This window comes from Pan paniscus, chromosome 11 (assembly GCF_029289425.2).
Source record: "Pan paniscus chromosome 11, NHGRI_mPanPan1-v2.0_pri, whole genome shotgun sequence".
NCBI classification, from domain to species: domain Eukaryota; kingdom Metazoa; phylum Chordata; class Mammalia; order Primates; family Hominidae; genus Pan; species Pan paniscus.
The window spans coordinates 27,339,034-27,363,606 of NC_073260.2; the positions used below are offsets into that span (position 1 = coordinate 27,339,034).

Here is a 24,573-nt window from a genome sequence, read left to right on the forward strand (position 1 = left end):
TCTTATCTTTATACTCCAGGCCCCAGTCAGTATATCTGTCTTTTGCAGGGAGATACTGAATCTTACCTCTCCTTTCCATCTGAGATTAACAGGACAAACAGATAGATAAATGACAAGTAGAGGATCAACTTTATTGATCTGGGCAAGTTGCCAGGAACTCCCTCCAAAACTGAATTTCAGGTAAAAGCTATATTGAAGGATGAGGTTTAGCTATTGTGGCCAAGTGGAACTTCCTACTTGCTGGAACTCCCCCTGGAAATATGGGCAGTTGGGTCTGTAAGGGACCCTTGCCTGGCTTACCCACCCAGTCTCAGGCCGAAAAGCAGAGGAAAGGGCGGTGACAGACACTGGGTGCTTACCTCTTGGAGACCGGAGATACCCAGAGTGCTCCTTGTACCTGTGCACAGGCGGGTCCCAGAGAGCAAGTCTGCCTTTTGTTTGGGTGGCAACCTGTAATATATGAACTTATTACTTGGAAATGTGACTCAAGGAATGGCAGTCTCCTACCAATTAGATTACATATTTACTGTTCCTTCCTTGAGGATTAACATATAGGGAATAGGGAGAAGCCAAAATTGCCTTTTCCCTTATGGAATTGGAAAGACGGGTAAATAGCAACCTTTAATACACTCAAGCAAGGTCACTGATCTCTGTAATTATCTTGAACAGGAAAGGTCCATTATAGTTCTAGGAGTCTATGTTAGGAAAGCAATTTAAATTACTTTTAGGTTCCTTCAAATTCATTTGTTTTGAAGGAAAAATTTGTCCAAATTTCTTGGTTAATTTACCATCATTATTTTATTTATTGATCAAATTTTGTGTTCTTATGGACATAGATAGTTTATTCATATACTGAGAGCATGACTTCTTTGATTATTATTTATGTTGCCTTTCTTCTGTTTTATGGTTTCTTTCAATTTTGTTTACGATGTTTTTGACATATAAAAGTTTTAGATTGCTATACAGTCAAATCTATTGATCTTTTCCATTGTGATTCATTACATTGTTATTAAATGTAGAATTTTTTAAAACAAAAGAGTATTTATATTCTGTCTTATTTCTAGGAAAGACTTTAAGTGACCTGCATGGGTATATAAAATAAAAGATAATAGGTTAGATGTCTAGGCTAAAGAAGAAAGAAAACAAAAACAGAGACATAAAAAATATAGGAATAAGGTTAAGAATAATTCATGCCCTTATAACCTATTTACTTGTTCATTAGTGCCTCTAAAATTTAGGTTTGAGTTTTCCCATCCAGCCAGAAAGGGAACCATTGCATTGTCCATAATGTTACAACGAAGCAGTGTTTTTCAGAAGCACGATTCTTTTTCAACATTAAGAATCAGTTAGAAATTTCTGATTCCAGGGGGTCTCATAAATAGGACAGTGTCTGAGCAGCATTTTATGAGGATTTTATAAGGCTATTTTTTTATATTGCCCCTGAACACAGAAAAGCACAATTCAGTGTAGAGTGGCAGAAAAGATGCATTAGAAATGCCTGCTGTTTGCTGATCTGGCTTGATTCAGGGGTAGGATTAGGTTATTTAGATTATTTGGAGGTATGACTGGAGTCCATTTCTTTCAAGCATTGTTTTCTAAATATTGTTTCCCTCAACTGAGATTTGATGAATGTTTGGTGTCACTGAGCTAGCAACTGTTTTCTCTTATAAGTACCCAGGGAGCTATTGTTCTGTGCCACCAATTGAATAACAAGGACTTGTGCTTGAATTGAACGCTGCCCTCCTCTGCTGGAAGGTTGAGCCTGAGGAGCTGAGCCAAGGGAATTGTTTGAATCTGCTCTGCCAGTGAATGGGTGATTGAACCCTCAAAATTCCTCTTCTTGTAGTATAGTCACAGGTGTTTAGCCTGAAAAATTTCACAGTTGTTCTGACCAGATACCAAATTTGTCTAAAGAAAAATTTCAATAAAATAACAGTAAAGCTCCCAGCTTTGAACCATATTATATCTTGTTACCCTCTTTAAGATAAACTGCTCCCCAAATGTAAATCAAGGATAACTAAGATGATACCACTATTTATAGAGCAGTTATACAATAGTAACTTTGCTTTCAGGATAGTTGATTTATAGCCATTCTTTTCGACAATATTTAGCTTGCAAAGCCACTGTCTATATAGGCTACTTCTAATTAGAGATTTAAAAACCGCTATTATTTATGTACAAAAGAATGTTTTTATTCAGTTCTTTTTAGCAGAAGATTGCATGCATTTAGATATTCCCAAAATAATGTTGGTAAGTTTTAAAAAATCCTACAAGGAGAAGGAACAGAGCACTCTTCCCAGGGAGTAAAGCCCTGGTAGAAAACCATTACTCTTAAGGTGGCTTTCTGCTGCAGGTTTTGAACAGCACGCATAATTTGAGATCTATGTGGACTTTATAAAACTTCCCCCATAATGGATTCCTGTTCACAGAATTAAAGTCCAAACAAAAGATAATTAAGACCATAAATCATTTAATGTTGTTTCTGATATTTTTCCACAGAATGATAAATATTATAACAGTATTCTGTGGTTGAAGAGTTATGCCTGAAGTCTACCTTCTTTTCTTACAAACCATTAGCCTGAGAAACCCATACTTGTAGTTGGTCAAGCCAGAAATTGGCATATATTTTACATGGAATATACAATCATCTGAATGTGCCAAGTATGGAGAGAGTAAATGTTTGTTCTTTTAACAGATAAGATAGTGACCTTGTAGATCCAGCTCAGTGGGACCATATCCATTACCTTTACTCATAAAGATGAATAAGTTGCTTAGAATTGGAGCCCTCTGCTAAATGGGTTCTAAGTGGCTCTGAAGGCAATAGATTCATCTCATTCTTTTTAGTACCTTCATTTTCTAATCATGCGTATAGACACAGACTCCAAAACTGTTCTCTCCTAGGCTGAAATCAGAGAAAGGGTCACATACTTTTTAGTCTAAAATATTCCTTAGTACCATGCAAAGGAAAGCTAACTACAAGATATTTTAACAACTTTTATTTACTTATAATTTTTAAATTTGATATAATTTCAAATTTTTCTCTTTCTTGCACTTCTACCCCTTCCTGTAATATATCCCACTTGGTCATTGTGTATTGTCGTATGTGGCGTTAGATTCTGTTCACTAATATTTTCTTTAGTATTTTTGCACCAATATTTATAAGTAATGTTGGTCTATACTTTTCTCTATTTTTTTTGACACTCTTTATCAGGTTTAAGCATTGGTATTTTCCTTTCTTCATAAAAATAATTTGTAAAGTTTCCTTCATTATTTATGCCCTGGGACAATTCACATAGCATTTGGACTATCTGATTTTGGATGATTTGGTAGAATCCATCAAATTCTATGAAATGATGTGGGTATGGGGCTTTTGTATGGGGTTATTCCTTGATGACATTCTCAATATTTTTCTATGGAAATTGGTCGGTTTAAGCTTTTTCTGTCTAATGGAGTCAATTTTGGCAAACCAGATTTTGCAAGGAATTACCTATTTCATCTAAGTTTTAAAATTTATTTGTACACTGACCTGCAAAGTAGTTTCATTTAACTTTTTGAATTTTCTTCTGTCTCAGTGATCATTTCTCCCTTTATCTTTATTTTCTGCCCCTTTTCTAGATTAAATTAGCTAAGTGGTTTGTTTATTTTATTAGTTTTTCTAAGATTTTGGTTTATTAATTGGATCTACTATTTTTTTTCTGTCTCACAATATCAGGGATTAACAAACTATGACTTGCAGAACAAATCTGGCCTGTCACCTGTTTTCATAAATAGTTTTACTGGAACAAAGGCAGAGTTGAATAGTTGTGACAGAACTGTCAGCCTGGAAAGCCTAAAATATTTACTTCTCTGGCCCTTTATAGATAAAACTTCTTGATTCTCGCTCTATATCATTATTTCTGCTTTCTTTTCTTTTCTTTTCTTTTCTTTTCTTTTCTTTTTTTTGAGATGGAATCTTGCTCTGTCACCCAGGCTGGAGTGCAGTGGCGTGATCTCAGCTCGCTGCAACTTCCGCCTCCCGGGTTCGAGCGATTCTCCTGCTTCAGCCTCCCGAGTAGATGGGACTACAGGCATGTACCACCACGCCCAGCTAATTTTTGTATTTTTAGTAGAGACGGGGTTTCACCATGTTGGTCAGGCTGTTCCTGACCTCAGGTGATCCACCCGCCTTGGCCTCCCAAAGTGCTGGGATTACAGGTGTGAGCCACCGCACCTGGCCAGTTTCTGCTTTCATAACTATTATATCCTTTCTTATACTTTCTTTTGCTTTACAAAGGTGGTTGTACTATATCTTCATTGTGACTTGTGGCTTTTAGCATTAAAAGTTGTCCTTTGTCATATTTAATGCTTTTTGATTTGAATTCTACTTTGTCTTATATAGAGATTGCAGTGCTTACTTTCTTATAGTTTCAACTCCATCCTATTATTTTATGTTACAACTGCTATATGTATTGTGTTATATTTTCTGCATTTCTTTCTCTGTGTGATGGATTTTCTTCGCTTTATTTATTAATTTTTAAAGGAAGGTTTATATTTTTCTAGTGGTTACCTTTATACCTTTAAAAAACGCCCTCTCTTCTGTTTTCTCATTTAACTTTTCACCATCTGGTTTGTCAGGTTTTTTGTTTGTTTGTTTGTTTGTTTGTTTTTAAGACAGGATCTCACCCTGTTACCCAGACTAGAGTGCAGTGGATTGATCATAGCTCACTGTAGCCACAACTTCCCAGACTCAAGTGATCCTTTTGTCTCAGCCTCCTGAGTAGCTGGGACTAGAGGCATAAGCCACTGTGCTCAGCTAATTTTAAAACTTTTTGTAGAGACAAGGTCTCTCTTTGTTGCCCATGCTGGTCTCAAACTCCTGACCTCAAGTGATCCTCCCACCTTTGGCCTCCCAAAGTGCTGGGATTATAGGCGGGAACCACCACACTCAGCTGGTTTGTCAGTTTTTGTTTGTTGTTTGTTTGTTTGTTTGTTTTTTGAGATGTGGTCTCACTCCCAGGCTGAAGTACAGTGGCATGATCATAGCTCACAACAGCCTTGAACTCCTGGGCTCAAGTGATCCTCCGACCTCAGCCTCCCAAATAGCTGGGGCTACAGCCACCACGCTTGGCTAATTTTGTTATTTTCATTTTCTATTTTAGTGGAGACAGGTTCTCCCTATATTGCCCAGGCTAGTCCTGAACTCCTGGCCTTAAGTGATCCTCCTACCTTGGCCTCCCAAGGTGCTGGAGTTAACAGGTCTGAGCCACTGCACCTGGCCTGGTTTGACAGTTTTTAATGGCATACTTTAATTCATTTATTGCCTTTATGACATTCAACTATTGAATCCACTAGTTTATTCTATTTTCCTTTTTCTGCATCCCTTTTCCTCTCAGTTTTTCAGTTGCATTATTTCTACTTTATGAAAACATATAGCATTTATATATCACTCTTCCTCCTCGCCCCATCTTTATTTTTGTCTTAGAGCTACAATTGAATACAGCAAATGCTTATCACCAATCCTTTTACTGAAGTTTCCTCAGTTTATCTCTTGGATGAAGCTCATTTTCTAGTAGATTCCTTAAGAGCACAGTATTCCTTGAGTTCTTGGATATTTAGAATTGTTTCTGTATAGCCTTGATATTCGAAAGGTAGCTTGGCTAGATATAAAAATCTTAATTCACACTTTCTTGGTTTGAGTGTCTTAAAAAGATTCAGTTCTTTTGTTGCCTTGCTTTCTATGTAGCTTTTGAGAAGTCTGATGCAGCCTGATTCTTTTGCCCTTGGATCTTATGTTTATTTCTTTGAGTGAAGACTCTGAGGATTTCTTCCTTTATCTTTAAAATCTAATAGTTTTACTTGGATACATTTTGGGGTTGATTGTTGTGGGTCAGATTTCACAGGTACCCAGTGTATCCCTTTAGTATTTCTACTCAGGTCTCTTTATTCTTGTAAAGTTATCTTGAATTGTAGTTTTAAACACTAATTCTGTTTCATGCTTGTTTATCTTCTTCAGATAATTTAATTATACATATGTTGGATCTTTGTCTATATTCCACTTCATTCACTTTATTTTTGACCCTTTTAACTTCTTTTTGATCTCATTTTTATTATTTTCAGTTGTTTTCCTATATTTCTTCAATGCCTTTTATTCAATCTACCCTTCTTTAGGCACCATGAAATTTAGTCTTTATTATTTCTAATGTGATTTTGTATTTTCATTTTTTTTTCCTGAACTCAGTCACCTGTTTCATTTCCTCCCTATTTTTTGTGTCCATTTATGTTTTAAGTTTTAAATTTCCTAGGCCTGGCTCAGTGGCTCTTACCTGTAATCCCAGCACTTTGGGAGGCCGAGGTGAGCGGATCACTTGAGGTCAAGAGTTAAGACCAGCCTGGCCAACATGGTGAAACCCCGTCTCTACTAAAGATACAAAAATTAGCCAGGCTTGGTGGTGCACACCTGTAATTCCAGCTACTCAGGAGGCTGAGGCAGAAGAGTCACTTGAACCCAGCAGGGTTCAGTGAGCAGAGGCTGCAGTGAGCAGAGATCGTGCCACTGCACTCCAGCCTGGGCAGCAGAAAGAGACTTCATCTCAAAAAAGAAAAAAAGAAGTTTTAAAATTTCTGACTCAAGGAGTTTTCTTCGTATCCCCAAATGCTTGAGGATACTTATTTCAGTTTATTAATGTATAGGACTCCCCCTCCACCCCAGTTTGTGGGTTTAAAAAAATGTAGAGCTTTTTACAAGCTGCATTGCTTTTATTTTATATGTATACTATATATGTATATTTTATATATGTATATTATATATGTATGTTTTATATATGTGTATATATATAAAATACAAACTGCTTTTGTCTGTTAATTCCCAGGACAGAATTGCTGGTTTAGGATGGTTAACAAGATTTCTAGGTTAAGAGTGCCCTCTTCCGTCACTAAGTGAAATGCAGTTTCTTTAAAGGTTTTTTTTTTTTTTGATAAGACTGGGCATGAATCATGTATTCTTCTCATTTTAGGTTCTCTTTTGCCTTGTAGGATCTTGCATTTCCCTCTCGCTTCTGTTGCCCACCACTGCTTAGTCTCCAAAGGACACCCATTCCTTCCCTTTTATCCTTTTCTTTCCCAGAAGCAATGCCGTTTTCTTACCACTACCTGACAACTCATGGACTTTTAATCCTTTCCTTGTAGTCAGTGCTCTGTCTATACACCAGGTCTTCTTTCTTTCTTTCTTTCTTTCTTTCTTTCTTTCTTTCTTTCTTTCTCTCTCTCTTTCTTTCTTTTTTTCATAGAGTGGAGTTTCTCTTGCTGGGAGTGAACCTAGCTTACTCTGGGTCACCTTGCTTCCCTCTTTTCTATTTCACACATCCCTTCTATCACCGCTCACTCTTCACAAGGACTTGTGGGAGATTGAGAGATAATTTTGCTGGAATTTCGTATTTATTTTTCTATTTAACAGAATTTTTTTTTTTTTTTTTTTTTTTTGAGACAAGGTCTCGCTCTGTCACCCAGCCTGGCAGGACACATCTCACTGCAGCTTTGACCTCCTGGGCTCAAGCAATCTTTCCACCTCAGCTTTTCGAGTAGCTGGTACTACAGGCTCCTGCCACCATGCTCAGCTAACTTTTATTTTTTGTAGAGATGGGTTGTGGTGAGAGGGGCGGGTCTCGCTATGTTGCCAAGGCTGGTCTGAAACTCCTGGGCTCAAGCAATCCTTCCACCTCGGCCTCTCAAAGTATTGGGATTACAGGTGTGAGCTACTGTACCCGGCCTTAACAGTAATTTAAAGTTTGTAATGTTTTCTATTTTCCTTTTATGATGACAGCTTCTGTTTTATGTTGTTTTATTTTATTTTATTTTTGAGACAGGGTCTCACTCTGTCACCCAGGCTGGAATGCAGTGGTGCAATCTCGGCTTACTGTATATGTTGTTTTATTTGATCTTCTTGCTGATCTGAAGAATATTTTGGAGGATGCGTAGTGAGTTATATTTAAGGGGCCACCATTATCTTTGATGATTGGAACTCTGATCGGTAATATATTACGTGCTAACTTTTCCACCTCCGTGTCTTTGTTCATGCCATTTCTTCTACCTGGAGCCCACTCCCTTTTCTTGAGTTCATAGATTTCTTTCTTCCATGATCTCCACTTCCCACCTTTCAAGCTGATAAGTATCTTTCTTTCTGAATTCCCGTAACCTATTTTAACAGGAAGTATAGGTAGTAGTTTGGCACAGTTCCTCTGGAGTCAGATGATCTAAATTCAAATCCCAGATCTGCCACTTACTATCTCTGTAGCTTCGGACAAGTTATTTCACCTCTATGTGTCCCAGTTGCCTTAACTGTGAACATGGGAATAACAATATCCATATCGTGGGCTTGTTGTGAAGACCAAATGGATTAAAGCACATGGAGAAACAGCACAATACCTGACACAAGATGAATGTCTATCAAATGTTAACTATTACTTACATTTACTTTCTGACATTTATTATATACTCCCTTGTTTTTAAAACCGTACTTATATAGGCCATAACTTCTCTCCTAGGTGAAATGCATGTTATCGGCAGAAAGCATGTCTTACTCAGAGTACTTATATTCCACTGGGTCAATGCAATACCATTTGCTTAGCTTTCCCCTTATTGCTGATTGCATTTGAACAATCATAGCTGCTGTGATTGTTTAAATCACTGCCCTAGACACTGAGAGTGCAAAGATTAAGAAGATGTCTGTCTCTTCAAGGAGCTATCAATTCAATGGGGGTGATAGACAAAGATCAATAATACAATATATGAAGCATATTTGAGGTATTTGCAGGGTACTACAGGAGCAGAGAGGAAACAGTGATTGATTTTGCCAAGAGTCGCTTGCCCATACAAATGAAGCAGAAACAAAGTTTCGTTAAGAGCTTAATTTTCTCTTTTTTGAGGCATTCTTGCAGTTCTGGTTTTTCAACTTCAGGATTCTAGATCAGATTGGCCCAGCGGGTGGAGAAAAGAGAGAGAACACAGAGTAACCACTAAAAATGCATTAGAGAAGGAAGATTTGTATGAGAGACCACCGCACGTATCTTTCATAGCAAAGGATCTGAGAGCACTAGGAAGGGACTTGGGATGAGCTCTACTGGGGATGCTTTTCTCCTCATTGAATGCATCGTGGGTTCAACCTGCCTGTGGCTGAAACTGTAAAGCCACTTGAATGGAGGGAAGGGAACCTAGAGTGAGAATGTCACTCCCTGACCCGGGTGGAACTGAATGAACTGAGCCAGTGAGACATTTCCTGTGAGCAGAAGGAGCTGCAGACTCACCACTACTGTTGGGTTACTTGAGCATATGTGTGTGTGTAATTTTAAAAAATGAAATAATTATATATATATTATTCTTCATTTTGCTTTTTTATATTATTCTTTGACTTTTGGCCTTACAATATCCTGTAGACATACTTCCATACCAATTCATGTATTGTCATCTCATTCTCTTTGAGGGAAGCACAGTATTCTATCACATAAAGGTATACTAATTTATTAACTTATTATCTATAGAAGGTTATTTGGGTATTTTTTTCCCCTTTCAAGTTTTTGTTATTACAGATAATGCTACTGTTAATATGCTTGTATATATTATGTTTTATTGATTCTCAGAGGCATTTTTTTTCACATTTTGGTATCTATGAAATCCTACAGTTGTTATACAGTCAGTCAGGTGGCTGCCAAGAACATAATTGTCATTGTCCATCTATGCATCATATTGGTCATAGTTGCTCATAGTGCTGTCACTTCTATTTAGTTACGGACACTAGTGGTGCCATTTATGTCTTGAGATCAATTGCCTACTAAAACTTTTTCCAAAAAGCTACATTATGATTTGACATTGAGACATAGTGTCATAATATGTAAAGCGCAATGGGAACAGAACAGCAAAGTATAAGATCAACTTTCAGCATCAGAATGGGTGTCAGTGGATGGCGAGAAAGTTCTGGAAACAAAAAGAGCACATTTTGAAGAAATACTGCCTCACCAAACTCTGGATAGATAGCACATAGGATGTTATTATGTGGAAAAATATAGACACCAACAACTCTTAATTGAGAAGTGATTGAGATGTGTTTGTTATATTCTGACCGTGAAGAAATTTTAGGAATGTCTCAATTAATTTTGCTTATATTTTTGTCTTATAATATACAATTAAAATTTAATATCTATGTTGGTCTGTAAAAGCTTTTTCAACCAGTATAAATTAGTTCCATGAGATAAGAAAATAATTGTGGTGGCTGGGGGCGGTGGCTCACACCTGTAATTCCAGCACTTTGGGAGGCCAAGGTGGGTGGATCACTTGAGGTCAGGAGTTCGAGACCAGCCTGCCCAACATGGTGAAACCCTGTTTCTACTACAAATACAAAAATTAGCCAGGTGTGGTGGTGCATGCCTGTAGTCCCAGCTACTTGGGAGGCTGAGGCAGGAGAATTGCTTGAACTCAGGAGGCAGAGGTTGCACTGAGCTGAGATTGTGCCCACTGCACTCCAGCCTGGGCAACAGAGAGAGACTACATCTCAAAAAAAAAATTCTTTAAAATCTTTGTGTAAGTTTTGGACATTTCTAGTTAGGTTTATTTCTAGGTATTTGAAGTTTGCTTGTGATATCCCATCTCATGAATACGGATCTTTTTATTTTTCTATTATATTCTGCTACTTGTTGTATTAGTTTTCTATTGCTGCTATGACAAGTTACTGCAAACTTAGTGGCAGAAAATAACATGAGGGCTGGGTACAGTGGCTTACATTTATAATCCAGCACTTTGGGATGCTGAGGTAGGAGGATTGCTTGGAGGCTGAGGTGGGAGCCCAGGAGTTCAAGCCCAGCCTGGGCAACATAGAAACCCTGTCTCTACAAAAAAATTAAAATAAATAAAAAATAAGCCGGACGTGGTGGTGTGTGCCCGTGGTCCCAGCTACTCGAGAGACTGAGGCAGGGGGATCACTTGAGCTCAGGAGGTCAAGGCTGCAGTGAGCCACGATCAGGTCACTGTACTCCAACCTGGGTGACAGAACAGGACCCTGTCTCAAAAAAACAAAACAAAACAAAAACTAAAAGCAACATGAATTTAGTGTCTTATAGTTCTGGAGGTCAGAAGTGTGAAATCAGTTTCACTAAGCTGTAATCAAGGTGTCAGTAGGCCTGTGTTTCTTCAGGGGCGGGGGGTATCTAGGGGAGAATCTATTTCCACGCCCTTTCCAGTTTCTAGATCCTGCCTATACTCCTTGGCTTGTGGCTCCATCCTCCATATTTAAAGCTCATCAGTTTAACCTCTGCTTCCGTTCTTAAATCTTCTAACTCTTATGTTCTTGTTGCTCTCTTTTAAGGATCTTTGTAATCACATTGAGCTCATCTGGACAATTCAGGATAATCTCACTGTCTTAGTCACCTCTACAAAGTGTTTCTGCCATGTAAGGTAACATACAGGTTCCAGGGACTAGGATGTAGACATGCTGGTGGGGGGTGGGGGTCATTATTTAACCTACCATACTTGTTCTTGAAGACAGATAGAAAATGATCAGTTTTTGTATGTTGCCTTTCTGTTATTTTCAAACAGTTTCATGTTTGATTAGTTGAGTCTCTTAGATTTACTGGCAGTTGCATCATTTGTTGCTCTTTCTGGCATTTATAGCTCATTTTTTTTTCTTGCCTTTTTCTGCATGTCTAGAATCTCTTGAATAAGGCTCAGTAATAGCTACAAGACCAGACATCCTTGTATTGTTCTTAACTTTACTAGAAATTGCTTAATTGCTTTACCACTGAGTGTGGTGGTTTCTTATAAACCCTATTAAACTAAGGCGTTTCTGTCAAATGAAGTCCTAGCTCACTAAGATTTCAAGTTAACAAAGTATATTAAATGTATTAACAGTTCCATTTATAAAAGTAACCACATGGTTTCTCTCTTTTAACCTATTAATAGCTTTTCCAATAATGATACTATCTGTATTCTGGGAATAAATCTTTGGTCGTAGTGTATTGTTCTTTGAATGTACTACTGACTTCTTTGTGCTAATATTTTATTTTGGATTTTTGTATTTATATCAACAAGCAAATATGGCATAGGATGTTTAGTGATTGGCTGTGCCATCCTTGTACAGGTTGGGCATTGTGGATTATTTAGTCATATTAAATGATTTGGGGACCCTTCCACCTTTTTGTATAGTCTAGAACTGTTTAAATACTATTGGAGTTATTTGTGTTTTGAAAGTTTCAGAAGTGTAACTTTGGACCACTACTACTAATCTCCAAACCTGTCTCTACCCAGCTGTGGGTCTGCATTAACCTGGAATCATCTGTACTCCTCCTGTTCCTTACCACCTGTTCATCTTTTCCTCCTGTTCCCTACCTGCTCCGTGTTGCAACATTTGAGGTACAGCTTGTGACTTGTACAGGTTTTCTTTGTGCCAAGCTGCCCAATCCATAGAGAGGAGTCGTGTCTACCAACTTGGCTTCATTTGTAGGAACCTGTCAGGCCAGGGAGTTACAAAATACAGCCTTACCTTTCATGAGACCTTCCTTTTTTCACGTAATTTGGGAGTTGTCTTTATCACTCGTTAATCATCACAGTGTTCCTGTGAAACTTCTTAGCAAGTCTGCTCTATTATTTCCACTTTAGGGACAGAGATCATTATTGAAGGAAGTAACCTCTGATGTCAGGGTTTTGAATAAATAGTCTTTCTTGACTACTTGGATGGGTGTACCTCCACATTAAACTGTATCAGATCTGAACTGTCTTTTAGATTGATTACTATGAAACTGAGCAGAGGACAAGAAATATTTCTTTGCTCACAAGAGATAAGGAAGCCCAAACCAAGAGAATCCCGCCACCTCCTATTCTTTTCCTCATGAAAAACCTGATTGCTTCAAAGCACTTTTTTCAGTTCCTCAAGGAGCAATTCTCTGCTGAAATGTTGCTCTTAGCTCAGAATTTCGAACCGACACTTATTTGTATAAATGAGGGTATACAAGGTCCAGGACAAATAGTTGTAATTTTAGCTTAGTAAGCCAAGGAAGCTTGCAGTAAATAGACTCAAATAATTTTTTTCCTTTTTCTTTTCTTTTTTTTTTTTTTTTCTTGAGACAGAGTCTCACTCTGTCACCCAGGCTGGAGTGCAGTGGCACAATCTCTGCTGACTGCAACCTCCGCCTCCCAGGTTCAAGCGATTCTCCTGCTTCAGCCTCCCAAGTAGCTGGGACTACAGGCACACACCACCACGCCCAGCTAGTTTTTGTATTTTTAGTAGAGATGGGGTTTCGCTATGTTGGCCAGGCTGGTCTCGAACTCCTGGCCTCAAGTGATCTGCCTGCCTTGGCCCCCCAAAGTGCTGGGGTTACAGGCGTGAGCCACTGTGCCCGGCCCACTCAAATAATTCTTAAGAGGGGTCCTCCGATTAAGTATCTTTGGATCTGAAATCTTTCATCAAGACTGAGTTTACCTAGATATAAAAGTGGTATTACTTTGAGACTGCTACCACTAATTTCTAAATTAAAATACTGTTGAACTCATGCTAACACTTATCCTTGGAAAAATGGCTCAATTAAATGGTAGCATTTTTTCTATAGAGTGTAAATTGATTTCTCATTTCTTTTCCACTACAGTAAAACAGACCATCAGTAACATTTCAGGATTTAATGAAACCTGCTTGAGATGGAGAAGCATCAAGACAGCTGATATGGAGGAGATGTATTTAGTAAGTGACTGAAAGTTACTGTATTTATAGATGGTTGTCTTATGTGGGAGGCTTAAAAATACCCACAAACCTAAAAATCTACATCTGTAACTATCATTATCAGTAGACGATTTACTGTGACAATTGCATCAAGAAGCAAGAAGATGGCCACTTCTGTGTATTTAAAGACAGTGGCTGGGCACAGTGGCTCACACTTGTAATCCCAGTACTTTGAGAGGCTGAGGCGGGCGGATCACTTGAGGCCAGGAGTTAAGACCAGCTTGGTCAACATGGTGAAACTCTGTCTCTACTAAAAATATAAAAATTAGCCGAGTGTAGTGGCACATAGCTGTAATCCCAGCTATTCAGGAGGCTGAGGCAGGAGAATAGCTTGAACCCAAGAGGTGGAGGTTGCTGTTAGCCAAGATCGCGCCACTGAACCCCAGCCTGGGTGACAGAGCAAAACTTTGCCTCAAAAAAAAAAAAAAAAAAAAAAGGGGGGGGTGGGAAGACTGGGATGAGCTTCTACTAGAAGAAATTAAGTAAGAACAAAAGGGTGTCTCTTGGCCGAAGTGTCAGGGTGGTTAAGGAAAGGGTAGGGTCACCAGAAGCGGGCAGGCAGAGGAGAAAAACTGTTCTCAGGTTCTAGCAGACCAGCTAACAGTATTCTAATTGAGGTCCTGCTTAGTTTGGATTCCTAATATTCTTTCTAGGAAAATGTTCTTGTCCTTGCTCCTGCAGTTTTGCCAATAGACTTTCTTGTTGTGTATGTGCACTGTATGTGTGAGAATAAGGAGAAAGCTGCCAGTATTGGGACCTCAGCCTTTTGTGTGTTTTTATTTAAAAATATATTTATTATACAAATAATATTTTAAGTACAATATTTATAGTATTGCAACTCTAATATTTGCTTACTGCTGCATTTCACCTTTTGAAGAAACATTAGAGTCCAGAGAGAGAGGAAGAAAGCTCATGAAAACGGGAAGGGGCTGGGCGCAGTGGCTCACGCCTGTGATCTCAGCACTTTGGGATTCGAGGTGGGCAGATCACTTGAGCTCAGGAGTTTGAGACCAGCCTGGGCAACATGGAGAAACCCTGTCTCTGCAAAAAATACAAAAATTAGCTGGATGTGGTGGCATGCATCTGTGGTCCCAGCTACTTGGGAGGCTGAGGAGGGAGGATCACTTGAGCCTGGGAGGTTGAGGCTGCAGTGAGCCGAGATCATGCCGCTGCACTCCAGCATGGGTGACAGAGTGAGGCCTCCATCTCAAAAAAAAAAAAAAGAGAAAGAAAAAGGAAAAGGGGAGGTTTCAAGGCATCTAAAGCCTTTTAGGCCAACCATTCATCCAGTGAGCTTTTTTATGTTTCAGTTCCACATTTGGGGCCAGAGATGGTATCAGAAGGAATTTGCCCAGGAAATGACCTTTAATATCAGTAGCAGCAGCCGAGATCCCGAGGTGTGCTTGGACCTGCGTCCGGGTACCAACTACAATGTCAGTCTCCGGGCTCTGTCTTCAGAACTTCCTGTGGTCATCTCCCTGACAACCCAGATAACAGGTAAATCTTGAATAACAGCATTTGGATTAACAAAGTTACCACAGAATTGTTCATAGGTCCTGATAAAGAGGAACACTGTTGCTTTTTATCATTATATAATGAACTTTAACAGGGAGAGGAGGAAGGACATGGAATTGGAGAGGTGCCTTAAGGCGCCTCTGTGACTGTTATGTTTTATTCTTTTTTCTTTTTTTGAGGCAGGGTCTTGCTCTGTCGCCCAGGCTGGAGTGCAGAGGCACGATCATGGCTCACTGCAGCCTTGACCTGGGCCTAAATGATCCTCCTGCCTCAGCCTCTTGAGTAGCTGGGATTATAGTTGTATAGGCCACCATGCCTGGCTAATTTCTGTATTTTTTGTAGAGACGGGGTTTCACTATGTTGCCTAGGCTGGTCTCGAACTCCTGGGCTCAAGCAATCCACCTGCCTTGGCCTCCCAAAGTGCTGGGATTACAGGTGTAAGCCACTGCGCCCAGCCTGTTATGTTTTATTCTTAAACAGATACCTGATAACCACAGGGGAGGTCTGTGGGGAGGGGGAGGGGGAAGATACCTGAAACAAAATGTCAGCATTGATGAAATGTGGGTAGTGTGTCCATGGTGTTGGTTGTATAGCTTCTGGATATTTAAAGCATTTAAAATACTTTATACTTAAACAAAAAATGCTTGTGGCTGTTTCTTTCTCAGGAATATTTAGTTGGCATCCTGTTGCAAGTACTTTAAGAGTAGATTACTAGCTAGGCGCAGTGGCTCAAACCTGTAATCCCAGCACTTTGGGAAGCTGAGGAGGGTGGATCATGTGAGGTCAGGAGTTCGAGATCAGCCTGGCTGACATGGTGAAACCCCATCTCTACTAAGAATACAAAAATTAGCTGGGTGTGGTGTCAGGTGCCTGTAATCCCAGCTACTCGGGAGGCTGAGGCAGGAGAATTGCTTGAACCCAGGAGGTGGAGGTTGTGTTGATCTGAGATCACACTCCAGCCTAGGCAACAAGAGCAAAACTCCATCTCAAAAAAAAAAAAAAAAAGTAGATTACTATCAGGGGACAATGATTGCAGTCCTCCGGCTATAGGGCCCCAGTAAATTCACTTTCCACTCATTTTCTCCTCCCTCTTCACATCTGTGACCCCCACTTCACACATGCTCTGAGCAAATACTAAGCATATTAGCTTCTTGATTCTTATTTCACTGAGAAATTAGAAGTAGTCAGGTGAGGACTTCCCACGCTCAGCCCTGCCGTTCCTCCTTGCATCCTGTTCTGCCTCCCTTTCTGTCCCTGCTCGTGTGTAAGGCTGCCATCCCCTCAACTTGTGCCTTAGATCCCATCCCTTCTTCCCTGATCAGCACTTCCTCTCAATACAGAATTATCCCCAGCATTGCCTAGCATGTTGCAACATCTTCCTTATGAACGAAAAGAAAGAAAAAATGAGCAGACCTTCTTTGAGCCCATATTTGTCTTCAGCTACTTTGCCTTCTCTCCGCCCCTTTCTATAAAAACTCATTGAAAGAAATGGCTGTTCTGTAGGCTCCACAGCCCTACCTCCTGTTCTCACTTTCACTCATCCCACGTGGGAAACATACGTCTTCATTGCTTTACTGAAAGGCTCTTCGTTTGATCTCCGTCTTGCCAAATCCAATGGCCAGTTTTGTTCTTATCTGATTTCTTCGATAGCGTTGACACTCCCTCCCTCTTGAAACCCCCTCTCCCTTAGTTTTGGTTCCTTCTGCCTTGCTGTCCCCTCTCAGTCTTCTTTGCTAGCTCCATCTACTTTTATGACCCCTCTTCAGCCTCCTTTTCTTCATTATCTACCCTTTCTGCTTAGGTGATCTCAACCGGTCTTATGGCTATAACTATTACCTATATGCAGAGGATTTCCAAAGATCAATTTCTAGTCCCAGCTTCTCCTTTGAGCACCAGACTCATATATCCACCCAACTTCTACACATGTCCTATTGAACATCTAATACACAAATCAAACGGAACTTGTGATTTCTCACCTCTGCCCTCGCCCCCAAATCGGTTTCCACCCAGGCTTCTCTGTTTCTATCTGTTACTCTCTGTCTGTTATTGGCATTTCTGTTCACCCAATTGTTCAGACCAAAAACAAGTCCTAATTGGCTCTATCCCATCCCCAAATTTCTAATCTGTCAACAAGCCCTGTTGGCTTGCTGTCTGAAGTATATTCTGAATTCCACCACTTCTCCCCACCTGTGCCTTTTCCACAACTACCCTAATCCAAGACAGCCACCTCTTGCTTGGGTTCCTGCTGTAGTTTTCAAACTGGTTTTCTCTTGCCTATATACCTCCCACCCTGGACCTTAGTCTTAGTCTTCACCATAACTTTCAAAAGATCACTCAGCACTCAGAGTGATCTTTTAAAAATGCATTTGGGAACATGTCAGCACCAGCTCAAAACTCTCCAGTGAGTTTCCATTAAAGTTAGAATGGAATCCAAGTTCCTCATCATAGGACATGTCATCTGGCCCCTGCCTACTTCTAATTCATCTCCCCCTGCTCTCCTCCTTTCCCATTAAGCATCAGCTGTCTCCCTGGCCTTCTTGCAGTTCCTTAAATGGGTCAAAGTTTTTCCAGCCTCCAGACTTTTCCATCTGCAGCTCACACTTCCTGGGACACTGTCAACATATGGCGTCTCCATAGTTGTTCAGGTGCCTGCTCAACTGCCATCACCAGCCTCCACGCTAGTACTCTGTATCTACTTACCCTGCTTCAATTTCTTCATAGAGCTTCATATTAATAAAAAATATTAATTATTAGTTTTTAGAGATAGGGTCTCACTCTGTCACCCAGGCTGGAGTGCAGTGGTGCAATCATAAGTCACTGCAGCCTTGAGCCCCTGGGCTGTAGCAATCCTTCTGCCTCAGCCTGCTGAGTAGCTGGGACTATAGGCGCTCACCACCATGCCTGGCTAATTACAAAAGGGATTTTTTTGTTTTTATTTTTTGTAGAGATGAGGGTCTCCCTATGTTGCCTAGGCTGGTCTTGAACTTCTGGCCTCAAGTGATCCTCCCATCTCGCCTCCCAAAGTGCTGAGATTATAGGCATGAGTCTCTGTGCCCAGCCTAGAGCTTGTTTCCTAAAAACTTTTTTTTTTTTTTACTTTCTTTCTCTCCCACTAAAATAGGAGCTTCCTGAAGACAGTGATTTTTGTCTGTATGTTTTACATTCAACCCTCAGTGGGTAAGAATGGTACTGATAGATAGCATAACAGCCCAAAATTTTAAAATAACAGCCAGTGGGTGGTATTGGTGCTGAGGAGATGTCTGGTTAGGCAATGAATTCTGGCTACCAGAAAGAATTCCCCACATTTTGGGCTGGAGAGACAAGTGGTGTTCAGTCTGGGCATTTCTTTCTGTGGTGACTTATTAAAATGAATAGCGACTCCGTCTCCATTTCCTACTCTGTGGTCTTTCTCATATTTGGATGCTGTGCTTTTCTGGTTTGAAGGACCATTGCATATTTTTTTGAGTAAAGGGGAGGGGGTTTCATCTTGATGAGACACTTACTCCTTGTTTGGTAGGCTGAATAGAGCTTTAGTGGCTCAAGTTCCCTCTCTCTGTGCTCATGGCCACCAGGGGACATTGTTGAGCTGTTTAATGTTCATTGAGATGCCTATTTTCCAACTCTACCCACTTTAAAGGATTTGTAATTTTAAAGAAGCATAAAAAAATCAAGTTGCTTTGATCTTATGAAAGAGTTAAAAAAAAAAAAAAAACCAACCCCTTTCTTTTATAAAAGGAGGAAAAAAGAGAAGCTTATGTGTTGATGTGCAGAGATACTCATGGTTGCCTAAGAAGTGTGTGGCCTTATTTCGGTAAAATCATGAACTTTTGAATTTTGGCAGATGTGTTAGGCTAAGGATTTGGGTCTGGACAATGTAGCTGCTCCTTTCCCAGAAGGAAAGAGAGTGGAATTTCCCTTCTGAGTGTCTTACGTTAAATCTTACTGATGGGAACAGGATGAAAACAAGTGCTTTAAATACATCGCTGACCTCAGAGGACAGTGAAGGTTCTAGGAATGTTGAGGGACAGAGGCAAGTGTTTCGGTGAATGCAGGAAAGCAGGGGCTGGCGAGGGGGTGGGTGAGATGGAGCTGTGGCCTCATGGTGTTTCTGACTCTTGGCTGATAGGCTGCAGACGGCACATTGAACTGAATTCTTCAGGATAGCCCCACAGCACGCATCCCCTTTAGGACAGGGTGAGGAACAAACTTTCATCCTTGATGCAGGCCCCAAAGAGTCAGAAGAGCATCCACATGTTGAGTGTGCTATTTTCTTTTTCTTTTTTTTTGTTTTGAGACAGAATTTTGCTCTGTCACCCAGGCTGGAGTGCAGTGGCGTGATCTCAGCTCACTGCAACCTCCACCTCCTGAGTTCAAGCGATTCTTATGTCTCAGCCTCCCAAGTAGCTGGGATTACAGGTGTGTGCCACCACACTTGGCTAATTTTATATGTTTAGTAGAGATGGGGTTTCACCATGTTGGCCAGGCTGATCTTGAACTCCTGGCCTTAAGTGATCCGCCCACTTCGGCCTCCCAAAGTGCTGGGATCACAGGTGTGAGCCACTGCACTGGCCTCCTTCCCTTCCTTTCCCTTTCCCTTTCTTTTTTTGAGACAGTCTTGCTCTGTTGCCCAGGCTCTGTTGCCCAGGCTTGCTCTGTTGCTTACGCAGTGGTGTGATCTCGACTCACTGCAACCTCTGCCTCCCAGGTTCAAGCGATTCTCATGCCCCAACCTCCCAAGTAGCGGGGATTACAGGCACACATCACCAGCCCCGTCTAATTTTAAAAATATATTTTTAGTAGAGATGAGGTTTTGCCATGTTGTCCAGGCTGGTCTCAAACTCCTGACCTCAAGTGATCTGCCTGCCTTAGCCTCTCAAAGTGCTGGGATTACAGGCATGAGCCACTGTCCAGCTGAGTATGCTATTTTCTTGCTAAGTCTAAAAGCTTTGTAGGCAACATTTTCTTATAGAGAGAGAGAAAGAGGAAACCAGAGAGGGAAGAGAGAGGAGGATGGGGGTGGGTGGGGGCGGGGTGGGGAAGAGAGAGAGAGAAAGAGAGAGAGAGAGAGAGTGAGCGTGAGAAAGCCAATACATAGGTAAATGTGGAGATAAACCAGACCACTTGTCTTACACAACATAGTGATCATTTGAGATGGAATGTTTATTATGGAACCAAGCATGCTGGAGGAGCAAAGGGAAGAAAAGATGAAAAGGAAATTATTTATTCCCATGTCTTCAGTACCAAGGCTGGCAACTTCTTCGAGAAATTTCCCATCTCTCATTGTATTCATAACAAGAAAAAGGAAAGTACTTTTTCAGATGGTTAGGAAAACAACGGAAAACACAGGTGTGTCCCAGGCATTTATCAGATTGTCACTTTATCAGAGAGGTCCAGCCAGGACTGCCTTGATCCTCCCTGCCCCTGCCTCTGACACCGCCCTCCACGATGGGGTGTCCTCCGGGAAGACTGTGCAGGACTAGGTCTCTTGGTTTCTTTTACCGAGGCTTCTCTTTCATGGTTGGTTACCCACAAACCATCCAAGGATGCTGTACCCCTGTGTCCTCAGTGAGAAACCCATCTCCCCTGGCTGGTTCCAAGGTACCACACTTATCCCTGGGGGCCCCCTGGCTCCAAGGGGGCTGAAGCTGCACCACAGGTCAGCAGAGGGACTGGCCTTCAGGCCAGCTGTTTTCCTTTCCAAGTCTTCCGTGGACACAGGCTCTTTTGATATCTGGAGCCCTAACATTAGGTCACGCTAGGAGAGGCATGTTTGCCCTTCCATGCTTCCACAGTCCACGTATTTCTCTCATTCCCAGAAATCTCCCAACTGCTTTCTAGCTTCAAAACAAACCCCAAGCCCCCAAGTAAATGGCTGCGTGGGGATGGGTGTCTCCCAGACCCTCTTGCTACCAGCATCTGAATCTCAGCCAAAGTTAGCTTTTATAAAACATGCATGAGAAGGTATTCTTAGATCAGAAGCCTGGAAACTAGGGTTTCTGTGTGTGTTGGGAGAGGGGCAGGGGCTTGCTGAGCTGTAACAATTTAATTTAGCAAATATTTATTTATTTACTTGTATTTGTTAAAAATGAGATGGGTTGGCCAGGCACGGTGGCTCATGCCTGTAATCCCATCCCAGCACTTTTGGAAGCTGAGGTGGGTGAGTTCGAGACCAGCCTGGCCAACATGGTGAAACCCAGTCTCTACTAAAAATACAAAAATTAGCTGGGTGTGGTGTGGGTACTTGTAATCCCACCTACCTGGGAGGCTGAGGCGGGAGAATCTCCTGAACCCGGGAGGCAGAGTTGCAGTGAGCCAAGATTGTGCCACTGCAGTCCAGCCTAGACAACAGAGTGAGACTCCGTCTCAAAAAAAAAAAAAAAAAAAAAAAAGATAGAAATAAAAAAGAATAAAAATAAATAAATAATAAAAGGAGATGTCTTGAGAAGTCACTAGCAAATATTTTTCGATTGGTTATGTACAAAGACCTGTGCTGCCTACTGAGGATGTACACGTGAAAAGAAATTGGTTTCTTCTCCTTGGGAGGTGAAGTCTCATAACTTTATTGATGGAGAAGATATATCTAGCTGATGACTTGTAGTGGAAGACACTATTTTTTCTGTTGCCTTCAATTTTAATTTACCATGCCTTGGATGGGATGATATATCTGGAGAGGTGCCTGAGGATTAGAAAAGAACCATCATGCTGTGTTTATTTTTCTACCTACTTTTTATTATAGAAAATTCAGAAAAGTAGCATTGTACTGGGTTTTTGGGCGGTGGAGTTGTGTTTTAATTCAATTGTTTGTGTTTACTTGAAGTTTGCAGTACAAAGTTGGAGACGTTGCTTAGTTTTGATGCAGATAAAATTTTCTTCCATTTTTGGTTCTTTTTGTTCATTTTGATGGGTTTTACATAGAGACATTTTAACACATTTGTACTTATACTACCCTTTTTCTTTGGTTGATTTAATAGTTTACCTTCATTAGTGATATTAATCTTTTGATAAATATTACAAATTCCTACTCCAAGGCTATTTACTCTTTTGTTTTCTTTTCAATTTTTTTTTGAGACTGAGTTTCATTATGTTGCCCTGGCTGGAGTGCTGTGGCACAATCATAGCTTACTGCAGCCTCAAACTCCTGGGCTCAAGCAGTCCTCCTGCCTCAGCCTCCCAAGTAGCTGAGACTACAGGTGCATGTCACCACACCCTGCTAATTTTTTCTTTTTGTAAAGATGAGGTCTTACTATGTTGCCCAGGCTGGTCTCAAACTCCTGAGCCCAAGCAATCATTTTTGCCTAGGCCTCCCAAAAAGCCAGGATTATAGGTGGGAGCCACTGCACCTGACCTGCTTTTTTGCACTTAAAATTTAGTTTCAGGCTGGGCACAGTGGCACATTCCTATAATTCCACCGCTCTAGGAGGCTGAGGAGAGGGGACTGCTTGAGTCCAGGAGTTCAAAGCTGCAGTGAACTATGATCATGCCAGTGCACCCCAGCCTGGGCGACACAGTGAGACCACTTTTCTACAACAAACAAACAAACAAAACCAAAACAAAACCACTTAGGTTCATTTGGAATTTATTTTGATGTCTGATATGAGGCTAAATTTACATTGTAATTTTTCTCCCCAGCTGTAAGCCAGTTCCCTATCACCTTTGGAACTACTGACCATCCATGCCACCTGGTGCATTTCTTTGGGTCTCTTTCCAGACTGTCTAGCTTGTTTTCACTGTTTGTCTGTCCTGTGCGTGTACTTTACTATTTCAATTGTTGTAATTTTATGATACATTTAATATTTTTTTTTGCAGAGCAAATTCTCCTTCATTACTTTTCCCCACATTTCCCTCCATGTGAGGATTTCTTTTGCCATTTGCTTCTAGCTGAGGATGGATATTCCTGACATCCGAGGATGGTAATGAAGGTCTCTGTTCTGGTTCCTCTCCCATCTCACACACCCAAGGTGAAAGAGCTATATTTTCCAGCACAGGCAGGATCCATTTCTTGCCTTGGGTCTAAATCAGTTTAAATCAGTAACGAGGTTGATGGAAAGGAGAGCAGGTCTACCCAGGACATCAGTTTGGGAGACAAGGAAGAGCACCTTGGAAAATTCAGCTGAAAGTCAAGTTTGTTCCACCTCGAAATGTGGCTGAGAACCAGCCTGACGAGGCTTAGGCTTGTACATTGGAGAGAAAAAGCAGACTGTTTAAAATATAAGGCAGCGGCTGGGCGTGGTGGCTCATGCCTGTAATGCCAGCACTTTGGGAGGCCGAGGCAGGTGGAATCACCTGGGGTCAGGAGTTCGGGACCAGCCTGGCCAACATGGAGAAACCCCGTCTCTACTAAAAATACAAAAATCAGCCGTGTGTGGTGGTGCATGCCTGTAATCCCAGCTACTTGGGAGGCTGTGGCAGGAGAATTGCTTGAGCCCGGGAGGCGGAGGCTGCAGTGAGCTGAGATCACACCATTGCACTCCAGCCTGGGCGACAAGAGCGAAACTCCATCTCAAAAAGCAAAAGCAAAAACAAAAACAAAAACAAATAAAATAAAATATAGGGCAGGGAGACCTTAGGCAAACAGAGCAGAAAATGGTCTCAAAGTCACATGTTGATTGAACCAGATGACTGTGGTGCCTTGAAAACTGTGACTCTAGATTGGGAAAGAGTGACATCACCTGGACCAAGCAGGGGGATGGCCTTCCTGCTCGGTCTGCAGTTGCCTCTTCTGAGCTCAGTGAGTACTTTGTTCTGCTTCTCCTGGGTGGTTTTAAACTGTTAGCCAAGAGATTAGAGGAACTAGAATTATTACTCTTGGAGTAAAGAGCTGGTGGGGGCGGGGCGGGGGTGGGGTGGGGCGGAGTTCTCACACAGAAAAGAGTGACCAGTTAATCTCCACCTTGGCTGAGAAGAGGAGATACGTAATAAAAAAAGTTAATTTTACTGTGACAACAAAACGTCACAAGTGAAAGGGCATTTCGGTGATAGCAAAGGGCCTGAGGGCAGTTCGATCTCAAAGGGGAAGGGGTACGTTCCCAGGGGACATGTGTGGGCTTTTCCTCTCTCCTCCATCACTGCCACAGGAATCCAGCTGTTGTCTTCTCAGCTGTATCCTACAGAATCTCTCTCTGGACTGCTCTTGAAAATAGCATAGACCTTCATTTCAACAAATGAGTGATGTGAGGCCTAGACTCTAAGCAGAGGCTTTTCCAGGTGACCTCCTGGGGCACCTGGCAATGCCGCAGGTTTAGGAAAAACATGATCTATATTGCAGTGTCTAAGAGACTCTGGGAGAAATTCTAGACTTAACACTGTTTCATAAAGGCCACAAAGTT

At 41.1% G+C, this 24,573-nt stretch overlaps 1 protein-coding gene across 6 annotated transcripts in view; it reads left to right on the forward strand.

The window, feature by feature from the left end:
• The window catches only part of SUSD1 (sushi domain containing 1), a 150,312-nt gene that overhangs the window by 82,611 nt on the left and 43,128 nt on the right, over positions 1-24,573 (forward strand). For 5 of the 6 annotated variants that reach the window (XM_055117250.2, XM_034967991.3, XM_034967988.3 and 2 more), the window contains 2 exons: positions 13,602-13,693; positions 15,043-15,229. The exons of the other annotated variant lie outside the window; for it this stretch is intronic. In XM_055117250.2, coding sequence (XP_054973225.1) covers positions 13,602-13,693; positions 15,043-15,229 — 279 coding nt within the window. The remainder of the gene's footprint in view (positions 1-13,601; positions 13,694-15,042; positions 15,230-24,573) is intronic. 6 annotated transcript variants of the gene reach the window in all.